The 25313-nt window shown below is 37.1% G+C and overlaps 1 protein-coding gene across 1 annotated transcript in view; it reads left to right on the top strand.

The window, feature by feature from the left end:
• UBL3 (ubiquitin like 3) overlaps positions 1 to 24632 on the top strand; it is a 112322-nt gene extending 87690 nt beyond the window's left edge. The window contains exons 2-4 of the mRNA XM_033345474.2: positions 11439 to 11547; positions 14769 to 14933; positions 18555 to 24632. Coding sequence (XP_033201365.1) covers positions 11439 to 11547; positions 14769 to 14933; positions 18555 to 18619 — 339 coding nt within the window. The 3' untranslated portion in view covers positions 18620 to 24632. The remainder of the gene's footprint in view (positions 1 to 11438; positions 11548 to 14768; positions 14934 to 18554) is intronic.
• Positions 24633 to 25313: the final 681 nt, after the last annotated feature.

The raw sequence follows: 25313 nt of genomic DNA, 5'->3' as shown, positions 1-25313 counted from the left end.
TACTTTTAAAATATACTAAAACGCGACTGATAATCTGTCTGAAAATACCACAATTATAAATCATTCCTTATAAATATAGTCGCCATTAATCTAGCACGAGCTACTCTACTTTTAGCGTGATGATTTATTGCATTTCACTCTCTGTAAAATTCGTACGTATTTTATTCCTGTTACCAATGAAGTACACCGGGTAAAAGTTCAAAAGGAAATTTGTCGATCCGCGCCGAGTTAACGTTTAAATACTTCTGTAACGTGAAAAGTCAAACCTTTCTCTTTGAAGTGAAAGTAGCGAAAGCCAAATAACACGCTTTGAGGAAGATGATCAAATAGAAATGATCCATACATGGATCAGCAAAATCCACTGACCATAATCAACTAGCACCACGGGGAGTTTACTTGTTATTCTGCTTGTAGTTTTGCTCGCATTCACTTGCGTCAGCAGGTTGTAGAACCAATGCAGCTCATATTGAAAATTGCGTGGCTTCGGACACTATCCGTAATTATCTTTAATGAAGCGCACCAATACATTCTCTTTAATTACTTTTTAATAATAATGGCGTTATTCTAATAGAATAATGGCATTATTCTCTTTAGTTTTATATGAACATTAAATTCTGAAAGAGAAGGATATAATACAAATTATGAATATAGCGATATCCTAACGTCTTAAACGTATCTCATTTTTATCATACGGTTATCCTTTACATAAGAGAATCGACATTCTAATCGTTGACGAAACTTTACTAACCAGTAAACACTTTCCGCAACTTGTCAACCCTAAATGGTCAGATGAGTAGAGAGCACGTCTCGAGCCTTGAATGTCAGCGTGTCAGCAACACGATGGCAACATCGTGACATCGTCCGCGAGATACGATGAAAAACGATATCTGAACTTACCGAGCGAAATAGTGTCGCCTAGTAGCCAACACAAGATTCTTGCATTGGCGTTTTACACTTCAAGCCAAGCCACTGTTCACTGTAACGTTTCGCACGAGTGCAACTCTCTGACCTAGAATTTTAAAGACGTATTTCTTAGATTTACCACTCTAACGTGACCATAATAAACCATAGCCTTCGCGCAACGAATTCCAAAATAACGAAGCTGTTTCATGAATCAGTTTCGTTACCTTGGATCTATTACAATTTCGCTACACGAAAGTTAATCATTCTCAGCCCACTATGGAATTCTGATACACAATTCCATACCTTCTAACTATTTTTAACTCGATAAAAAGCAGCATCGTTGCTATTTTTCTTATGGAAAGTAAAGTAGGAAATAATTGATATGACAACAAAATATTTTAAGAATAGACGATAATAAAAGCTTCGCTCACGTTCTATTCTTTATTTTAAGACGTATACTATTTTAAAGACAACAATTTCCTAATAATAAGAAATAGCTAAGGGCCTAAGTTTAATCGCCGATACACCGGTAACACGTGGGTTTGGAGCTATCCTTTCTCCCATAACTCAGCTAAGGATTATTTCACGCGTATTTGCTTCATGGTTGAACGTCTTAATGGATTCACTATGCTTCACGCCATAATTAGCCCAGAGAGGCATTAAGGATGAACGACTGTTTTGAAAGTGGCTTTGAACAGATGTCGAGTGAATTCGAGAAAAAAAGAAAAGCCGCGATCGGTATCAGTTTACAGCCGATCCCCGGACCACCGGTGTTTTTTCACCGAGAAGTAGGAAGATGATGAAATATGAGCCGTGCTTCTAGCCAGGTTACGCCTACGTCTGGTCGACTAAATAGGGTGATCCTTTGCGCGACGAGAGTCAAAGTATCATTTGCCAGTGAATAAAGGGAATTTTTGTAATCCTAATGAACCGGTTACACCCATATCCTGTGTAGCTCGATAGTTACACAGAATCATCCTTACTCTTCGAAGTTACGCTTACGAAATGCATTCGTTTTATCTCGGTATTATCGATAATGATTCAACGTTGAATTAATAATACTGGAAATCTACTAAATTTTTTGTAAATCGCGGCTTGGTTTTTATAATATAGTTGTCAAACTAGTAAGCTAGTAACTTTCAAATGCTGGAGAAAGGAAATTTTTTCCAGTTCACCTTGTTTATTATCGTGTATATTAATTGCTAACAAGAATGATGCAAAAACTTAGGGATAGTGAAACTGAGCACGTTTCTTTGTTTTACTTTTCGTAAGTGCTGCATCCTGGATAGGCAGGTAATAAAGAAATACCAGGAGAATAAACGTCAGTTGTCGCTCTAATAATCCATACAGCGAACATTTGAACAAGGACTTTCATGTTTTCGTATGATCGAATTCAGTGACGAATGAATGATACGAGATACAGATTGAAATGTGTTCAAGTTTTTCGCTCGAGTCTTTATTTTGAATAAAAATACAACATTTGTTATAAAAGTTACATATGACAAAGTGGATATACTACATCTTTTAACCTCGATTCACAAAAACGAATCGGGAATTTTCAAAAAGAGTAAAAATTAAATGGCATAGCACCATGTCATAGATAACAAAAACACGAAAGGGGGGACAACATTTCTAATAATAGAAGTTACGAATTCATAATTTTCTCTCTCTCTCTCTCTCGTATCATTTTACGTCTTACTTTTGTTGCGACGAACGCTTTTCACGAAAGCAAATAGAAAAGGTATAACGAAGCGCGCGGCCACGTGCTCTGTTCGTTACGTTCGCTTAACGAGTGCTTTAACACTCGAACTGTGTAACGAGTACACTTAACTTATCTGCATTGATAAGCGGACCGTTAGATTTTTGCAACCTTGATCCTAATAAAGCTGATCGCGGCGCTTGCATCTAGTGCCGCGTTCGCATTGACCAAAATTGATTGCGAGCTTGCTCATTGATCATGAACTAGGCAGCACCTTAAGGCGCGTGCTCACTGGCGAACAGATCATAAATAATGAGATTACCAATGCGCGATACTTTTTCGCATGTGCTACTCTAATATGCTACTCTAATATGGAGCACATTCGCCAAATGGACTAACCAGATAAATGGCAAATTTAAGCAAAGTAGAAATCCATTAATCCGAATTTCATTTACTGAAACGAAATTTTAGTTAATGTCCGATTAACTGAACTTTCGCTTAATCGAGTTCACTTATCTGAACACGAGCTGTTATTATACAAATCCCAATTATAATAAAGTGTTTGTTCGCCGACTAGTTTAGAGTAGCGAATTTCTACTGTAAAAAGTCGTCATCAAAAAAGTGTTCGCGAACAAGAATTTACGTCAGCTCTACGCAATAAAGTTGTAGTTTACAAACAGTATGCAAATAAATGACAAACAGAGCGAACAGATTTTTTTTATTTATTTATTAAAATTACAATCAATTCTCGCTTTGAGAATTTTCAGTAATTTTTCTGCTGTGGCGCAGTGACATGGCTGCAATGACAGTAGATGTAAAATATTTTTGTAGGTTTCAAACTACGTAGAGTTCTTATGCATTTTACGAGTTCTGTTCACCAATACTGTTCACGAACATATTTGTTAGTGAGCACGCGCCTTAATGTACCGTCCATTGAATGAATGGCATCCGCTGATCATCAACTGGTTTGCAATCTACTGTCTACAAAAGTTTCCGCATTACCGACAAACGCAGTTTCACGATCCATTCGCGAACTAATAGCGTGCATCAGTATGGACGCGGCATAAAGTGCGCAGGAATTCCATTGAAAATAATATTGCAAAGCGTGTCACCTTGTAGCGAAACGTTTAACCTGAATGCTTCGTGGAAAAAAAGAAAATCGGTTACACTCGTTACAGAACGTTCGCAACAGAAAAATATTTCTACCGTGGCCCCGTTGTCTATTTCGAATCATCTCTCTCATTTCCGTCCCTTTTTTTCATCAAATCTGTATTTCACGTCGCGTACCAGGGATGCGATAGTTTGTAACACGTTTGTCGTGCCCCATCGAACGCCTCGTGCGTGTTATCGATAAAAGCGGAACCGAATATATCGGCCGAACATTATAGATTTTTTTTTCTTTTTGTACACTAGACAAGAGACTCGAAACTCAAATGGTTTTGCTTCGTTTCTATTTTTGTCGACGAGAGAACGTATTTATTTGGTTTTGGAAAATTTTAAAACGATCTGAAATTGCACAGTGAACAAAACGTTACTAACTCGTTGGAGTTCGTTAGACTGTTCTCTGTATACGTGTTTCGTGCATCGCAAGTCGTATCGACGCGAAATGGATAGAGTGGGCATCGGTTGCGTTTGACACGCTGAAATGCGTGCGAATAATTTACAGAAGAGCACGTATTGTGTTACTGTGTCCAATGTGACACTGAATACGCCAGAAGTAGAGAGATTGCATGTGAAAATGAAAATCTCTCAAAACTGCGAAACGATCGAACGATATTTTTTGCAAATATAAAATAATCAATTTAAAGAGCTAAATTAAATTGTAGAAATAATTTAACAGTTATATATTCAACGATAAATATATACTCGAAATGATTAAACGCGTAATTGAAAAATTTCCCTGTTTCTAATTTTATTTTATTAGCTAGTATGAACGCAATCTATTTATAAACTCAAAAAGATCATTTTCCACGTCGAAGGGAATGCTATTTCATAGTAGATTCGTGTAATCAATTGAACACTGACCAGGAAACAGGACCGAGTTTTCGATTGTTAGGATTCCTGGTTCGAAATTCAGCTTCTGCAAACAGACCCGGGTTCCGTGTTACATGCGACAGCAAGGACGGTCATTCGGAATCGGTGCTCACGACACGATGCATAATACAAATTGGTGTTCTCGCGTCTGGTTTCTGGTCGACGAGTTCTCGCGACGATCGATGGTCCATGTTCGATTGTTCCCTCAGGACTGGTGCCACGTTGTTATTACAAACGACAGCTACGTGCGAGCTGTTGCTGTCGCTCCCCTTAATTAGTACTGGAATTGGTTTAAAATAGATTCCTCTATAATTCGTTGAAAACATTCCATAATAACGTAAATTACTATTTTTCTACTACTATTTCGTATCATTTCTTTTTCATCTCCTCCGCATTTTGTTTCTATATTAAGATACTATCAATCTGATGTCTACGACAAAGAACGGATTTACTATCGTTTTATTTTATTCGATTGACGTGACATCCGTTTTCTGAAGAACTGTTATCTTGTTTTTTTTTTATTAACGTTTAAAGATAAAAAATGTCTTGTTACGTTTATTTCGACGATGGAAGAAAAGTGTTGCGATTAAATAAAGATGTATTACAATATCAAAGGGGGATTAAGGAGTATGAATGAACATACACCAGTAAGCTAGGGTTTATCATACTTAAGAACTCTTGATTCGTACGTATTAAGATTAATTATAGGATCTAAAGAATGATTTCAAGTGATATAATTATCACTGAATGAGTTCTTAATTTTTATAAACACCGGTTGCACCTTTTCGTCGTTCTCCTTTTGCAACGTTTCAAAGTTTCGCAGCTATAAATCGAGAAATCTGTAGTCACAATTTTTCTTTACAGCAATTTAATTCGTAAGAAATTATTTTATTCTCCGGTATGGATGTTTTGCGTGTTCTTCAATACGCTTCACGATTCCAGCCACTTGACGCAGCGTATTCACGATGAATGCGAATGAAAGATATCCATCAATTGCACGCGAATGCACAACACCGCAGAAAAAGCTCTATTCTCTCGTTCCGTGGAAAAAGAGAGAAAATGAATCGCCATTCTCCTGTATCCCGTCACGATAATTAGCCAAAGGAGAACGGCGAAGAAAGAGAAGGTACCGCGAGTGTCGGGTTCGAGTTGTACGCTTCGCTCCGGCTTTCTTTCAAAGCTCCGAAACTCGTCGCGCAAATAAAGAGAAGGGCCACGACAAGGACGAAGGCCGCAGCTACGCATTCATCTTTTAAAGCGGCACTTTTCAAAGCCTCACATTACGAGCCATCCAACTGCGTTACCAGAACGCTCATTCCCTGTTTGAACATCGCACGGAGGAAACACGCGATAAGTCAGATTTTTTTATTTTAAAATTGTACATTATCAAAGCCATTAATTTCGTTAAATTTTGATTATAGGCCTCTTTCGAGAAATATCTACATCAAAACTATTGATTTCAATTTTCCGGAGAAATATTAATTTCGAGAGTATTCGTTATCATTCTACTGCAGAGGTTTATGCAAACGCATACTTCTATGAATACAAGTAAGAAAATGCAACCTAGAGATACAGAGCTCTCCATTCTCTGAATATTGTAACAGATCCTTTAATATACTTTTGCATATTACATATCTACATTATGCACATCTTTGCGCGTTTAAATTTCCCATAAATGCATAATCATCCCCAGTTCAGTTATCACAGATTACATATTAAATATACCATTAGCTTTTTCATAAAAATTGTTCATAAAAATTCCTGGATATGTCGGCTACTTTTAAAATACACCAACATCTTTGGACATGGTTATTTTCCTTTCCAAACTATTGTATATCGCATGAAAATACACATAATACGTACAACGAAGCGCCTGTTTCACCCTTTCGCGCTACGTCCGTAACAACGACCACCGGCTACCCGTGTGCTCGTCGATATTTCCCATTTTTATTATTAATCTACAGCCTCGTTCGCCCTCGCTTGCTCGCCTTTTCTTAACAGAACGTACTTACACCCGTCCATCCATATTTAACGTCGTTCTCCGCCACGTGGGATACACTTCACCCTTCCTCCGTCCTAGGTAGTCGTTTTATCTTTGAGAACTAATTGTTACTGAACATGCGGTTGAACTTCTCCACGCAGAGAGGAGCCGGGAGGCCGGAAAGTGTTGTCAAGCTGAAACAGCTTTTTTCCCCCCACGGCTTTTTAAAAGCATCGAGTCGTGGATGACGCATCAGGTAGCACAACACGCTCCTTCTCCCTTGCACTCTCTCTTTACCTCGGTACCGTCGTCTAGCGACCGTGTGCACGGTAAAAAACCGAGTATCGAATGCTACCGCATGAATAAGTCCCTTTGAAGTTTCCACCACCCACGGCTTCGTTCCGAAAAATCTCGCAGCTTCAACCCCTTTAAAACGACGCGTTCTCCGTGTCGACTACAGGTCCCCTCTGCGCGCCTTTAAGCTGAGTTCACACACAGGTGCGGCCAAGTTTATCATCCACCCCTGTGATGCTTTCGTTCCACGGAACAACAGACTGAAACAGGAAGAGAAAAACAGTGAAAGAGAGATGCGGAGGTGGTGCACGTGTTTGAAAGTGTCGCGTGGGAGACGAGCTTTTGTTCGGAATTCCAGTAACTCGTCGCGTCGCTAGAAATATTTGTCCGAGATCTGTCGCGCTAGCCACCGAGCTTCCGTTTCGTACGAATTAATTATAAAGTACGAACTAACGGCATTAGCGCGTGCCACTACCAACTTTTGCATACCATTAAATTCTATTTATGACCGCGCCGACTCTGACTGAATTCAGCACTTACCACGCGCTTGATTAATTTTCCATTGCCGCGCCGTCGGGACTGCAGAATCTCGTTGAGTATCTGTGATTTGTTATTGATCGAAGGATATTTGTAAATGTAGCTTCTTCGTGGGAGATTTGACGGTGCCTAAAATTTATATTATAATTAATAATTGAATAATATAATTGACAATTACGTATGATTCATAAGTAATCCATAACGATAGTTGTAGAATTTATTAATTGTATATGTATTTATGTACAGTTTATTGATTATTCTATATATGAGTAAAATTTGAAACAGTGTTAATTAATTTTAATGTTTCGTTCATTGTTAATAATAATGTTAAACAGTATAGTAGTATAGAATGTTTATCAAAATTGGGAATGGCCAATTAAATATACATTAAAAATTAATAAATATGAACGTCTCCAACTAAAATTCAAATTGTCGTTACAAAAGAAAGTAGTTTTTTATCGATCGCGTATCAATATCAACGTGATATCAATACGATGTTGTGGAAAGTAACGTCCGATGAGAAGAGCAAGCTAAGTATTATAATAAATAAGCAATCTGTTTATATTTTGCTTGTCCATCATTTGTATTGTTTCCCTTCTTTTTTTTATATTTCATACAAACAACGATTAACTTTTTATTATACTCTGCTGGAGTTCCATGGAAATCATGTTTCAAAGCACAATTTAAAATAGTGGAGTTGCATTGAATACTTATTACTGCAGTTGAGTAAGAAACATGGAAAGTGTAACAGGAACGGTAAAACGCGATACAGTACGCGCACAAAAGAACTCATTGTAGAGGAAAAGAAGTACTAAAAATAAAATACGATGGAGTATTATTGCAGAAGAACGCCATTGTAAAGGGAACGTTCAAAGAATGTTAGGTGAAATAACGTTATGTCGAAGCAATGAGTATGTATCAGTGTTCGCACAAAGATCGATGCTTTTCGATCGATCCGTAATTTTTTTTTTTTTTCTATTCTGATAACAAGTCGGCACGACTCAGACTTGAATATTTAAGCAGTTTAAACTGAGTCTAAGTCAGTAACATTTCTATACATAAAGAACCTACTGACTATACCATAAAGTAGAAATTTTGTAAAATATTCATCGAAATTAATCGGATGGACACGTGCCTTCTCCTGTCGAAGCATTCGTGGCATTCGAAAAAGATTCTCGATAGTTCGAAGTACAAGAAGAACGTAATTCTATACATTCAACTCACTTAAGAAGATACGAAATCCATAAAAATGTAAAGAATCTGTCAATTGATCTAAATCTATATTTGAGGAAGCGAAATTTCATATTGGAAAATCGATTGTTCTATTATCCGAAAATCCCATTATCCGAACAATTTTGTTCCCCTATTAGCTCGGATAAGGGACGCTCTAGCGAATTATAATAAATCAGTTCTCAAAACTGCGAGTTCTCGTCAAAATTATCTACAAACCATTTTCCGCTACATTATTATGCATTTATTTAGCTACCGTTTGCAACATCATCACGTTTCTTTATTCAATTTATGTGGTCGACCCTGTATGATTGCTAAACGAGTCGTACAATGTCGTACCTCGATAAATTTGAAATTTTCCGCGTCAGGTTCGGCGGTACGGAGAACAGGGGCGTAGTCGTAAGGCCACTGCTGTGGAAGGCTCACGTGCCAACGAGCGATTATTCGCAACCAGGTGACAATGATTTATGTCGTAGCAACGTTAGCGGCGGATTCTTGCGACCGCAGAAACCGCGATGGGTCACGAGCTGCACCCCCTTCCCTCTCTTTCTATCTCTTTCCCCGGATGACCGCGCCGATCTGGCTTCGTCGGTAATTATTTATGTTGGCCGGTCTTCGCGCGAGATGGTAATTGAATTTGCGTCCGTAGAACGGCCGCTGACCGTAATTCGTCGACTGGTCAAAGGGAGAGAGGAAGACAGAGAAACGCAGACGATTAATACTATCTTAATTGTACTGGTCGCACGAACGAAACGTGGCTGCTGACGCGCTTAAAGAGCAATTGAAGTCTTTAGGGCAATCTTCGATCGCCTCGATGTCTGAATAATGAAGCTCTGTCGCCGATTTTTGGGAGAAACAACGTGAGATATTTTACGAAGAGTACCTAGCTATTCGTTGGAAATTTCGTGGATGGATTAGAACGGTTCGTTAACGCGTAAATTGGTCGTAAGATAAATTTTGTGCTCTGCTTCGTGCGTTATAGAACATTATAAATGTTAAAGCACGCAGATACGTTTGATAAAACAAATGGCGATTTTAAAAAAACATGAGAACATCATTAATACTTTTTTTTATGTCAAATCGCTTTCCTCTTAGTTTATGATATTTTTAGATAGTATACTGCATTATAGGTCAGTAACTGTAGCGTTAAAAATGATTACTGGGCTGCGTTATTTATGTCCATCTATTCCTGTGACGACATCCCTCATCCAACGAAAACTGAGCGAAGAACCATGTCTAAGAACTAGAATTGATAGTTTGCAGCGGTGCCGAAGCATCGACCTAACCATCCTATAACTTATCTAAAATAAATTTACGTAACATCAGGCTGTCTCCGTTATATACTAAAAGTTGCAACATCGTCGACCTCGCGTAAAATAAATCTTCTCTTCTATAGTAAAAAAATCCGAACACCCATAACAACCCTTGGAGTCAACTCATACTTTTATCGCCCATAGAAAAATTTCGCTTTTCCCTGTGTTTACCGCCTAAAGGCGACGGCTACGTGACCGTAACGTAAAAGTCAGGCTCAAGGGTTTAGGACAGAGGAGCCGGGACTAATTCCCTTTCATACCGCGTGTCCCTACGCAAAGATAGATAAGAACCATATATGCGTACCGTGAACAACCATAAATACCACTCGTGGCCCTTTCCTCCTCGGCTTTCCCCCCTCGACCAAGCTTTCTTTCTTCTTTTCGTTTTTCAATGTTATCCGAGCGTGTACTCTGCCTCCTCTTCTCTTTTCTGTCTTTGTCTTTGCAATGGCAAACCAAGCAAAGAGGAGGCGGCCTCTGTTGCGAACCCCTCGAAGTAAGAGAGATACGCCACGGAACGGGGCGCGACATTTGCGATTCAAAGTGTTCGCAGCGGGGAAATGAAGATTAAGGGCGGAGGGTTTAAACGAACGAGAATTACGACACGTGTACTCGTGCAGTAGAGCACGAAGGGTGCTACGGATGATCTATAGCCGCCGCCCGACTCTTTTGTCCGGGTTCATTTTGTAAGTCAATATCGCAGCCAGAGGCAAAGAATCGACCTCGTACTTATAACGCTAACTGGACAGCGACTCGCGTTCCTCCAAGTGTTTCGCAAACGAACCGATTGACAGATTAATGAAATTGTTCGAATCGATCGTAGTTGGATTTTCGACCCCTTGTTATTGCGAATAAAATGTGTACTCTGCGCGATGTGTATTCTTGGCTGTTAAGGTTCTTATAGCGAATTTCTATAGATTATATCTATACATGTTCGATGATAATCGCATATACTCGTCACGGATATTTTTATTAGTTTTTCTAACTTGTCTTTATATGTTCATTACTATCGGATTGTTAATCTCGATTAGATCGTTGCGAGGATATCGAAGATTGCGGATGAAGAAACCTAAAAGATATTGGTTTTCTTAAGAACAATATCGTGGCTGTATGTATACTTATCAGAGATGTTCTGATTATCTTTGTAACTTATATATGTCTGTTTTTTATCGGTTTATCCATATGAAATTGAATCGTTGCATACTTAGTGAATTTTCATATTTGGCATTTTTTTAAAACCTGTCCATCCGTTTTTCCAAGTATTCTTACAGGAATCGATCGCAAATCGTTATTATCGATATAATTGTTCCAATTGTCTCTCACATTGTCGTACGTTGTAAACGAATTAAACAACGTTAACGAACAATTTACTTCGGAGTAATATCAGGAACAACGCTTGTTGGAAAAGTTCATAGAAGTATTAACAGCTATGTTTCTCTGTTTGCAGATAAATCTACGCCTCATTCTTGTCAGTGGTAAGACAAAAGAGTTCCTATTCAGTCCGAGCGACTCTGCGGGGGACATAGCGCACCATGTGTTTGAAAACTGGCCGGAAGGTACGTTTATTATTGGACTTGGCCCGAAGCGTGTAACGAATCTGTATTCGCTCGTTAATCAGCAGTATTCTACTTTTCCCGCAAAACGGTGCTTTCCACCCGAATAATAAAAAACAAAACGATATAGAAGGAGGGTATATAAAATAAGATTCACGAAAATCAGACGATATTTGTCAACGACCGTCGTATCGTGTGTTCACGAGATAGTCATCCGAGATAATCGTGGAGAACAATGAACGCAAGACAGTCCGATTAAGCGTCCTGTCGCGTTAATTTATCACTCGAAACTTCCCTCGGCATGATGTGTCATCGAAATTCCCTTATCATCGAGAAACTCGATGGAAATGTCGCGTTTGTCAAGACTCGCTCCTACAATTATCCAAACAATATCCGGACAGTATATACCCAGCGTGATATATTAGAAGAGCGTATCTTTCTATCGATAAATTAAACGTAGTTTATTGTTCATCCGCACTATACGATACTATTTTACGCCTGTATTTTCATCGTCTATCACTGTCCAGCCACGTGAAGCATGAAAGTGCCGGAATTGAAAACACTCGCAGAAATATATAGGCCGTGAAACATCGCTATTCATCGTGAGATATATCAGGAGCACCGAGTACAATTCAATTAGGCATGGAAGAACGCGAGATGGTGAAACGAAAAATTTCGAAACACAGTGAGAAATTTGTTACCGTGATTTATCGCGCAACGAGATTTTCCTAAAAATTATGCCTGGTATAAAAGAATGAATAGCGAAAGGGAATTGATTGATGAGCGAAGTTTCGAATACACGAATATTATTTCTGTTATACTTTTATTATGTTTTATGAATGCTTTGATAGATTAACGAAGATAATTCGTTAATTGAAGAGATTCGTTTGATTGAAAATTCGTCAGTTTCACGAAATTTATGCCACGTTGTAAGAGTATAGAAAGCATAAAAGTTTTATCGTTGGTATAAGAAAGCGATCGATACTTCTGCGATAATCATCGTTAAGCCTATTAATTACATTCATCATTACTCGGTTTTAATTTTAATCGTCGTTTAGTAAAATCAATTTGAATTCAAGTACTTTAGTGAAAAAGAAATTCCATAGAATGTCCCTAATTGAAAGTCAAATGTTGAACATCCAATGCTATATATGAAATTTCCTTTTTATTGTTACTATCTTATCGCTTTTTCTAAAGCGTAAAAAGAAACAAAGCCACATGAGATATCTCGGCAACTAATATTACTAATTTCAATAAGCTTAAGTGAAAGAAAACCATCGAACGGTATAACTGGTAAAAAGGTGATCTAAATTCTTCCTTTCGCTTTATTTTTATTTTAGCATTTCTTTGCCCTCCTTTCTTTATGAACACATGATCCTCTTATACACATAGACGTTACTTACTCTTACATCGAAATAGAAGAGAAACAAAATTGGCTTGGCCTTTGTCTTCGTGCTTTAAATACTGTAAAAGGCGAATCAAGTGGACTTCCATTCTTCTAAGTAGCGTGTTTCAATGCAAATCTCTGGGATACTTGGCAAGTAACCCGTTTAATATTAAAATGCATTCAGCGACCGCATCTTCTGCTATCTCGAATTGTCGCGCCAGAATTACTTTGGTCCTGAATGGCAGGAAAGAAAAGTTGCATTACCGTTAATACAGTTTCATCAACTTAGGTGGCATTGCTCGGAAGTCCCCTAATTACCTGCCTTAAATTTCCGGTATGTTACATTGTGGTCTAATTATTGTACCTTTCATGGAAATCTTCTTTTCTCCTCGATATTTCATTCGATATTTCATTGTTACGTGGAATTACGTGCACGTATTATGTATCTATGTATATCAGTTTGTCTTGTGTTTCGTTATAATTTATTATTCATTTCCCCTTTCGTTATACTTGCTAGAATCATCCTCTGATAGAATTAAAAGTTTTACACTAATTATGTAATAATATTCAAAAATGCTCATAACACCAAATATATATAATTGTTTAAACACTATAGAATTTAAAAGAACCATTCAAAGGGACAAAAGTAATTTCTATTTTTAATTTCTAGTTCGAGACTACTACAATTCTTTGCGCATCTTTAACGCTAGAACTACTAGCGGCTAAAGTATAAAAATTGTACTAAGGAAATCAAACTCAAAGGTACATGAAAAACCACATGATGGAAGGGAAGATTTTACCAAACATCATTCAAATACCCAACAACGCACTGTTGTAAATCTATTTCCCATGAAAAATTATCATTATTGATCATTGTTAACTACAGTTGACCCTTGAACAACGCATGGATTATAGGCACAGACACTCCTCATAGTCGAAAATCCACCTATGATATTTGATTCTCTGGAAACAGCTATATCTGTACGCATATGTATATAACAGTCTATTGAAAATTTCATTTTCCCCCACATATGTACATACACGTGTTATTGCTGTATTCTCGTAATAAAAGAAATAAAAAAAAAAAGAAAATGTTATTAAGAAAATTATAAATATACATATAAGGAAGAGAAAATACATACACATGTACAACATATAAATACTAATATATACTTATATTATTTATACATATATTATATTTATACTGTGCTGATGTGACGATCGACACACGGCTGATCTCACGCAACGTCAATAATATGAGCATAGTCTTTTTTTTTAAATGCTCTTCATCAGACATCTGGTTTGTTACAAAGTCATGGTTTATTACGCGGATTATGTGAGTAAATGTGTATCTCCTACAACAACTGACCGAGAAAATAATCCGCGTATAACCAATTTCTCGTTGTTTGACGGTCAACTGTACTCTGGTAGTTCTAGTGTTAAGAAACCCAAAGCTACAAGTCCATTACAATCCGCCAAATACCTTGAAGAAACACGTCGCGCCATGTCACAACCTTATCCTTCACAATAGAGCCTCTCCAATTCCCTGTGCGTTCTATTCCGTGCTCTGTTACATCGTCGTCGAGTAAATCCAGACGACGAACGGTCGAAAGAAAGTCGAGGGAAGGTTCACGTTCACGGAACGTGTGCCAGGAACCGGCTGATGGGATTATCAACGCGAAGCTTCCGCGTTTTCCGGTACAGCGGGCGCAGTTATATTTTTTTCCCGCTTCGTCGTCGTCGACTCGGCCGGTGAAAAACGTTGAAAATATTCGAGGCAAGGTCGTAGCTCCGATATCTACTGGCGTCCATTTCTTTTTTCTCTTTGTCTTTTCAGATTGGGCGGAAGAGGCAGTCGCTAAAGCGGAGATCCTGCGGTTAATCTACCAGGGACGTTTTCTGCACAGCAATGTTACGCTCGGTGCTCTTGGGCTTCCTTTCGGGAAAACCACGGTGATGCATCTGGTCCCACGAGAGAACCTTCCCGAGCCTAATTCTCAAGGTAAATCATCGAACAGCCGGTACCCTGTTTACCCTATCGGGGGGTTGGGGGGGGGGGACGACAAGCGATGTTCTCCACCTAAGGGGAAGAAGAAGAGCCTTTGTGCTATCAGCCAAGATTGAGCACGGTTTAATCCACAAACGGCGAATTCTCTCGAGCGAATATATTATAGTAGCAGTCGATCGTTTCAGTCTTCAATAAGAGGTTTATTAGGGAAACTCTTGGATTTTTCTAACTATGGTTTCTCACACTTAAGGTATTTTATTATTTATTATATTATATAGGGCGCAGAGAGATATATTTATTAGGTAGACATAATTGTAGCAATTTTATGAAATAGTAGATTGTATACGAATCAAATGTCTTGCAAGTAATTGACCGAGACCCGGTAGTATCAGATAGATGTAAATATGTCAGTTTTATTAGAATTGCGATAGAGGTCTATTTTTCGTTAGTATTACATCGTTTTTTTTCCATTTCTTCTACAACATATCGTGGGGCTTATTGCTGAGGAATAGTTCTTTCTGGTATATTTATGTGTCCATTGTTTGCGATTGATCGTGATGAACGAAAGGGAACGAAAAGGCAGAAGAAAGAAGAGAAGGTGGGGAAAAAGAAAAAGAAAAAAATAGAAGCGAAAGTAAAATGGGAATAGAAAGGGGAAAAGAGGAGGAAAATGAAGGAGGAGAAGAAGAAAGTGAAGGGAACTGGTAAGAACAGACGGGAAGAGAACAGATGGGACGAGAAAGAAAGGGAAGAGGAGGAAGGCAAGCCATTACTTTCGTTTGCTGTTTCTACTCGCTCCAGGGGTCGTGTCGTACGTAATATAAGGCTGGTATATTCCGCTGCCTGACCTCATTTCGTCTGTTTACAGATCTGTAACTATTAAAACATCCCAAAAATTATAGCCAATTAGATGTATTATTAAATTAATCCAATTAATTTAATAACTGATACGACGTATCATTTAATCCATTGTACATTCAGTTATCAAGTTGAAGAATGAAAAGTTTATGGCGTTATATAAACTTCAGTAAAATTTAAGTTTTATTCCCTCTCGATGTATTTTTCTCTATTTTCAAATTTGTAAGGGATTCATAGGTATCTTGTTTCTCATGATTCAAGCTGTACAATATCAGACAAGTCGAAACGGACTGATATCCACCAGATGGAAGGGTTGAAGAACAGCCGTGAATACGCGTGCACCGTTACTTTATTTTATTGTACGCGGTTCACGTTCCTCGCGGAATAAACATGCAACCCTGTTTATACACGCTCCAACTCATTGTTTTTCTTTCCCTGGGGCGTCCTCGTTAATCCTGTTACTTTTGTATATCCGGATGCATCCGAGATAAAAGCGATATTTTACGTTCTCTATAGCTACTATGTAAATTTCTACTCCTATTTTTCATCTTTGATTTTGTTAATCCACCTTCGTTTCTAGATTGTTTTTTTAGCGATTGCTCTTAACGAATATTGTGCTCAGATTTGATGTTACGCATAGCTAAAGTGTGCAACATCGTTTACGTGAATCGTTAGAGATTTAAGATCGTAATGTATATGTTGATTTTTGGTTTATATCGATGAAATCTATTACTTTAGGTAATAGAGATATGGAGTTTGATTCGACCGTAATAGAAAGGGAAAAGGTGAAATAAAATTGATTTTATCGCGATATATATCACGCATGGAATGAGGTATTCATTTATATAATTGTTGGGTTTACAATTTCAAGAAAATGTGGAACGGAGTATTTCATTGTTAGATTGTAAATTATAAGATCAATGCATTTGATAATCTTTTTACTTCTTGGAACTAGATCTAGATAGATTTCCTTAACACGTGAAAAAACTTTATGCTTAAGAAAACACTCCATCTTTAGGAACAAGAAAATCCATCCAAGAAAAACACCTATCCTATCTTTATTTCAAAATCTACTGCGATGCAAAAACGTATTACTTGAAATTGCTTTTCTTAACTCTTTAAGATTTCATTCTTTCTATGGAAAGCTAGATATATCATTTTCGTTCTCTTAATTTCGTTCTGTTAAAATTATTTCCAAATACTTGTTCCCAAGGCGTAAAATAATCATATTGTGTATTCCATATCATAATATCACGAGCAACACCATCGTCTAAAGATCCCAATCTCGTTTTTCCTAATTACAGGTCTTCTGCCTAATGGCGGATACATGCACGTTCAGCCTGACAACACTCTACATCCCGAATATGATTAACAAAACGTTCGAAAAAAAGAAAAAAAAATTCAATTCCACAATACTCCAAATCCCAGTGTGTGTCCATGATCATCGTTCCTGTACATCAATCCCTTCGCGATCTTGAGAAAAGAAATTACATGGCAGAACTCACGGTACTTAATTGCTGTTTACTTGCAGGTATTAACTTTGTTATTGTCGACGACACAACAAATATGATTTACGGTGCGGTAAGCACATACTTAACCCGTGTTTCCTCCGTAGAGAAATGAGAAGAAAGAGAATCGAGTGTCTCGCTTTACGGTCCGCGGCCGGAAGTCGAGGACAACGGTCCTTTCGTGCACGCGGAAAAGGATCACGACTCTCTGCTTTTATGTTACGTTTAGCTAGAAATGACAAACGTGTGCGTCACGCTGCGTAACGCGGATGTTACACGTAAATCCGCCTGTATTCTTTTCATTTTATATTTTTCTTTACGAATCTTGGAATAACCGTGTAATTTATCATCTTATCAGAAGGAATTTTTTATACTCTTTCTCCCTGCTTATCTGTCGTTATAATAAAAAAGTTAATATATTTTGTTTTATGAAATGTTTTTGATATGAGTAATTTGTTTCTGATACAGCGGAGTAAATATTAGACAGCGATTACACGTAATCAATTTCGCTGAATAAATGGCGCACAAGATTATTTAGGTAGGAGAAGAGTAATCAATTAGTTTTATAAAACGTTTTTTTTCATACAGTAGAGCTAAGACGAAGTAACAATTAAATTTAACCAATCTTACTGAATGATTTAGAGGATTATATACAGGGTGGTTGGTAACTGGTGGTACAAGCGGAAAGGGGGTGATTCTACGCGAAAAAAGAAGTCGAAAATATAGAATAAAAATTTTTCGTTCGAGGCTTTGTTTTCGAGAAAATCGACTTTGAATTTTCGCTCGGTACACGTGCACTTTATCACGCCTCGTTATAACGAATTTCACTGTAGATCGTTGTCTTGATGGAAAAATTAAAAAAAAAATTTCTATTCTATATTTTCGATTTCTTTTTTCACGTAGAATCACCCCCTTTCCGCTTGTACCGCCAGTTACCATCCACCCTGTATATACGAGAAATATTCTTTAAGTCATATCATATAGTTTGGAGTTCTCTATATAATTAGAATGTTACTGTTCTTCTGTATATATATATAATATTCTAATTATATAGGAAACTCCAAACTATACGATATGTCTTGAAGAGAAATCTTCTTCTTCAAGTGGTATCATTTATTCCGAAACGCTCTATTTGATTAATGTACGACTGACCGAAATAACTTATCGATTTGAAAAGAATCAAGACGTAGTTTTCACATATGGATATTGGGAGAGTTCGAATAACAAAAGCGTCGCTTCTCTGTTACAGATCAGAGGCAAAAAAGTAAAGGTGGCGGGAGTAGTTGCTGCTCAGCTTCCTGTTGCATACTTTAAAGAAAACGTTGGCTGCCCTGGATATATTTTGAGGTCGTTCCGTGTGAGAGCCAGCTCCCACGTTCTTCTAGCTGAGCCATGGTTTCTAAGGTTTCGATGCTGATGTATCACTGTTAGTGGCTGAGCATTGTGAGCAGTGTAGCAAAACGAAGTTGTCGCACCCCTGTTGCTAATTCATCTAAATTACAAACGAATGAAAAAGAGAGAAAAAGGAAAGAATTTACATTGGTTTGCCCGCATGCTAGAACGATGAAAGAGAAAACATCGTTCATCGTCCCAGATGAACAAATTCTTTCGTCGTCGTTAACATAGAAAAAAAAAAACGTAAAAAGGAAAAAGAAGGAGACAAAAATTATAGTGAAAATGTCTTGAAAGGCAAGATCCATATGTTCATAATTGGAGGAAATTTAAACGTGACCAATGCCAAACAATATGACCTACATAAAAGCTACATCCTATTTTGTTCGCTAGTAACCATGTACTCTTGACCGGTGTGTTTACACTGAAAATCTATTTATAATCCATCTCGCGACAGAAGATCGGCAAACACGTTTTTAGGGATATCGATGACCCAGTTCGACTATGGACATTGGAACGCGTGACGTTGAGAAGCCGTTCAACCCTCCATGATCGAGAAAGTCAAGAGGAAGTTACGCTACTTGTGGGGCATCGGCGATTGATTCGGCTCTCGAAGCCTATTAATTACACGTGTAAAATGGGGCAAAAAGATAATTCCATTAAAATCAATTTTTCGTTGGGAAAGAGATTAGGACACGGTAGAGCCTTTCGAAAAGAATGGAGGACGATGGTACGCGTTCTTGAACGGCGCTACACGATGCTTAGAAACTCAACCACTATCCGATTATACTGCAGTGTTAAATAGTAATTATTATTGTAGACGGTATCCGTGTGTGTATGGGTGTGTGTGTGTTGCGTACGAATGAGTGTGTTACGTTTGAAAGATCGACGGAAAGTGAGAATGACTGGAAAAGAACGAAAGAGAGAGAGAGAAAGAGAGAAAGAAATTTATGTTGTGATATGCAGGTAGTGAATATAATTATATATTATACATACTATTATTAAAATTATATATTATATATATATATATATGAAATTATATATATAAATATATAATGGTATGAGACATGTTGACAAGCAGTTAAACTCTCATACACAGGATAGACTTTATTATCATGAATTTAAAGTAATATTATGACGCCACTTCGAGAGTTTAGTATTCTGGAATAAGATTACAGAGGAAAATGAACATTGGATCTCTAATGGTAGTTATGATTAAATAAACACTCAAATATATTTCCTGTTAGCTCCTTCTTCTCCATTCCTGTTCCCTCCATTGTTTCCTTCGTCCTCGTAAAACCCCTGTTCCTCCCTTTATCCTCATCCCTCAGCCCGTTTCGATTCATCACAACCCTCTCCCTCGTCACTTTATTCTGTTTCCACCCGTCCATTTCCTCCTTTTTCCTTTTTTTTTTTTACTTTTTTTTTTATATCGATCGGGCCTAGAAACGTCATTCATAGACCCAAACGATCAATTCATGTTATAGGTGAGAGTATACCCAATATCGCGAGTATTGATTATAGTTAGGTCCAACCAAACCATTTTACGATAAGTTGTAGCCTACTCTGTACTCAACTATACTACTGTATAATGTACTATGACTCTTACCAATGCATAATACGTGTATATATAATGTTCTTATGTAGTGAAATTCATCGTGAGGCGAAACGATGCCGGATGTTTATTTAATTTATTATCGTATGGAACGTCGACGGACAATGCGTTTCTTTACACATTCGAGATCGTCGGTATCTGCTTGACTCATAAACCTGTGTACCATAGAAATTCAACTTGGCGCATGTGTTTCTTAATTCATTATAGGCCATCATTTCTGAAAAATGTAATAATTCTAAGGATGAAAAATTACGAACGAAATTGTTGTTAGTTCGAAATGTCCTTTACGATTTGTTTATCGCGTCTTATGAAATTTAAAGAAAAATTTTTATCGCGTTGTTGACTGGTGACATTGAAAAATTAAAAATCGGATATATAGCAATCTCGGAAGGAGATTAGAAAAAATGATATAAAAATATCGTTATCGCACATAGTTGCTTTCTTATTCGGCTTATTCTTTCATATTCCTCGAGTATGTAGATACATAGTTCTTAATCGATCGAAACACGCGCATTTCTCCTCGTATAAGAAAATAATACGCCTATTTAAATAATTGGTACGTTGAGTGCATGCAGATACGATTATAGGTTTATGGGGATGGCTAGCACTATGATTTAGCATTTTAATGTCTGATTTCGCGATCGACTTATCATCAATCAAGGTGTCGCCGTTTTCGTTTTTGTTCAGATTTCCTTTCCGATTCCTTTTCTCGTCTTTTCTTTTCCTTTTTCGGTTTAAGTACTGTTAAGACATAGATTATCCGTATGAATGCTGTTTATAAAATTAACAAATTATTTAGCGAGTAAGTTTGAAAAATTGCGAATAAACACATCACACGTACACGTACACGCTCATGAATATGGACTATAGAGAAGTAAAACACGATGCCGATGGTACACGATCTTTTCAACTTTAATCAACGAGATCGCTCACAGAACACGAATAATAATTGTACTGGTGAAATTGTCGCAAAGGCGAAACCGATTTCCATTTATTTCGACATCGCGAGGTAAAACGACACGTGTATAGAACACAGGAAAACAAAAAAAAGGGAAAGAAAGAAAGAAAGGAAGAAGTTGCTCTGTAATAAGCTTGTTGTATAGTTCCTTTGACGTTACAATATTACTTTAAAGTCTCGCTAAAGAAGAAACGAAGCGTGTTTGTTCGAAACGCAAGATGAAAAAAAGATAACAAAGAAACAAACAGAATGGAACTCTGTCGTCGAAGTTAATACGAATAGGACAACTTTCCTTCTGCTAGGTGAATCGTTCGAAATTTTACCTCGTCTATCGTAAGAGCTATTTTGAGCGTTGTGACACGATATGAGAATCGAGCGCGCGATATATTCTTTGTATAAAAAAAAAAAAAAAAGAAAGGTGTTCCGACTAGAAAGAACATTCGACGACGAACGAAAACCCAGCTTTTACCATCTCCCCCCTAAAAAAAAAAAGAACAAAAACGTGTTTACAAGATAGTTAATCACCATCGTCGCGAAAACCACCAAAAATCACTCCGTCTCTTTCTCTCTGTGTCTAAATATCGATGTCCGTTGTTCTTGTTTTACGTTCGTCGTACTTTACGAAGATGATCTCACACCGAACGCAAGGCGAATGAAAGAGAGAAGAAAAGAGAAAGAGAGAGAGAGAGAGAGAGAGAGAAGGAAACGCACGTATCGCACCCACCACGAGAGCCGTATCGAGTCGAGAAAAAAAAAGGAAAATGGAAATGAAATTGTGAACGCCATGGAACTTCCGAGAGATCACGAGGAGGGGAATTAATTGAAAAAACAAAAACGAAAAAAAACAAAGAAACTGTAATAGTGTATTATATATAAAACTATACGCCTGACTCTATTTGCTGTTTAAACGAGAAAGATGATAAATGAAAATAAAATGGTATTCTTAAATACAAAAAAAAAGTAATAATTATAATATTAATAATAATAATATTAATAATAATAATATTAATAATAATAATGAATAATTAATAATAATAATAAACAGTCTACGAGGAATATAACTTACACACACTTACATCATATCAAAATTTCTAGCGGTTAAGAATCAAATCATAGATTTATTTCTACACATAAACGCGTCTTTTCCGATCGAAATGCGACCGCATAATACCACTGTACAACCAACGTACAAAAAAAGAAAAAAAAAGGAAAGAAAACACAATTTTGATTCTTCATTAACGAGCATCACGTGCATCATAACCGAGCAAAACTATTAACCAGTTGGCACCAACGCGAATATTCATTATTTACGACGCGTAAATCGTATGAAACTCGGGGATCGTTCGCGATCCTCGATCCGTCGTTTTCTCGCGTAAAATGAGCTGATTACAGGTTTTCATCGCGTATAACGTGAAAAACGAGGCTAGAGACCGGGCTGGAAAATTGTTGTTATAGTCGTATAGAATGGGACAATGCGTGAACACAGCGAGACCGAACGTGATTTTACTCGAGATGTTCGATAATGTCTGATGCGTTGGTTTCTTTCGTTGTGTTCAAGCACGTTCAAGCGGAGAAGAAGAAGAAGAAGAAGAAGAAGAAGAAGAAGCGGAAGAAGAAAGCTAGTTTGACGGAGAAGAAGGGAATTTGATAAAGCGTTGCGAGACCGCCAGGAAGATTTTTCATTTGCGAATCGAAAACCGTAGTCAATTCAGTTTACCACGAATTTCGATCAGACGTTGCATGCATTGGGGATTTCTCGTCTCTCAGATAGAGCATTGTTATCGCTAGTCAGACAAATTTTATCGACCGCGGGAGCATATTGGCGGATCAACGAAACGATGATAATATATTAAACGCCGTAATATTCCAGATATTGTAAAGAACGTTATAATTTTATCGCTGTTCCGGCAAACTTAAAATAGATGGTTGTAAAATGCATCGATTAAAACGACAAAATCAAAATAACATAACGATCGTCATATACGCGGCAAACAAACGGGAGTTTTACCTGAGACGAAGTAAAAAAAAAAGGGGGCGGAACAATGATCGTAACGAATATTAAGCTTCGTTCGTAAGCAAACATTCCAAAAAATATTAAGAAAAAAGAAATCGAGTCCCACCTTCGTGTTTAAAAAACGTGAGCCCCCTGTCCCTCCCCCCTCTTGTAACCCCCTGTTTTAATGAATCGTCCCACTTAAGCCGTGTTAAAGAAGAGAAATCGTATTAGAGATTCCGTGTTATTCGATGTTGAAAAGTAATCGTAGCACTTTACGATGTGATCGTAATCGATGGAACGGTTGTAATTAATGGCTGAAAATAATAATTTGAACGCAGGTGAAACACACGCGCGTGAATTCTTCCTCGCACGCCGTGTACACACGATCTTTATCGACGTCGAGATTCACGATTTAACGACAAAGATAAAAAAGCGAAAAAAAAGAAGAAGAAGAAGAAGAGAATAACGAAATGTACAAAGCAAACTATCTAATTTTATACGGAAATCGGGCTGTAATGATTTTACTTGAGATCCGTGAAACATTAAAAAAAAGAATAATAAATTTCGTGCGCGACACTGAAATTCTACTTTAGAACCAAACGACGTATTGTTGTATAAAATTATTCTCTGACGACCTCTAAACTCTCTTCAAGTGACAAATAATCCTAATTCTTCGTTGCTTTGACGTTTCACAGTTTGAAAACAGTATTTTTCTAGGCAAATCGTTTGTATTCACGCGACACACACACACACACACGTACACAACACACACAACACACACATGATCACATACGAATGCGCGAGTTCGTGAAAATCGATTTCGAAGGAAAAAGAAAGGAATGCATCCACGCGATTTCATTAAATATATATTTTTTTTTTGTTTCGTTCCATATATTCGCTGAAATTGATCATCGATTCTTTCGTTTCGTTTGTTTTTCTGAAAAAAAAACATCTGGTTTCTTTCTTTTCTTTTCTTTTCTTTTCTTTTCTTTTTTTTCCTTTTTTCTCCCTGTGTATCTAGAAACTGCGTGAAATTTCAAAAACGATTGAAAGTTAAGAAGAAATCTACTTCACACGTGAGAATGTTTAATTTGCTCTCGGAGGGAAAACAGTTTCGAGCTAAAAATGTCTTTTAATCCTTTGACAAGAAGGAGATGTATAAAAGGTTTTCAACTGGCCGTCCTACATAGAATATGGCGAATGTTAAATATATTATTTGAAAGCTATCCTACGAATTGCCATAACTTATTGATGCGTGTAAATTGTAAACAAAGGATCCAACATTAACTAACGTTAAAGGTGTAAACAAAATGTAACACGCAATAATTTTTGTAGACCTTACGTTAATAAAACCGATGTTAATGAATTCTTCCATAAATTCCTATTGATTCGAATATGTAAAATAATTTCGAAGAATGAAGCGGTAAATTTAATTAAAATAAAGAGGAAAGGGAAAGAAACACTGAACTTGTACTGACGATTAATTTACAATATCTGCGTGTTAATTTTACGATAATGTAATGGAAAAGGGGGAAAAAGAACGTTAAGAACGAACAATAGTAAAATGACACACTCATTTAATGTCTCATACATCCCTATTCTGTTTATGTACTTGCTGTACGAAGTTTCATTTTTTGCCAAGTGTCTCTATGTAATTGTATCATTTTAAACGCAGTCAAGTATCTTATCATACATGTAACATAGAATAAGGAGTATATCATGCCATAAAAGTGACAATGGTAAACGTTTCTAAACGAGAAATCATATAGTGATAACAACCATAATCATTCACCACAAGGATATCTCATATAACTGTGTACATGACATTCATTTCGTATTCTAACGCGTTGCTATTAAATTAACTAGCATTTCAAGTTCCATTCTGCTTTCTGATTTATAATGTTAATTTGAAGGAAAAAAAAAAATTTTTGAAACTATTCATATAATTAATTCTACTATAGAATAGATGTTACCTATTTTACCGCTACTTTTAGGTAACTAATTACATGTAAATAGTGTGACGAACAATTAAATTGAATGACAATGG

Source organism: Bombus vancouverensis, chromosome 2 (genome assembly GCF_051014615.1).
Source record: "Bombus vancouverensis nearcticus chromosome 2, iyBomVanc1_principal, whole genome shotgun sequence".
Lineage (NCBI taxonomy): Eukaryota > Metazoa > Arthropoda > Insecta > Hymenoptera > Apidae > Bombus > Bombus vancouverensis.
The sequence above is the reverse complement of the archived record's forward strand: the minus strand, read 5'-3'. Positions and strand labels throughout refer to the sequence as shown.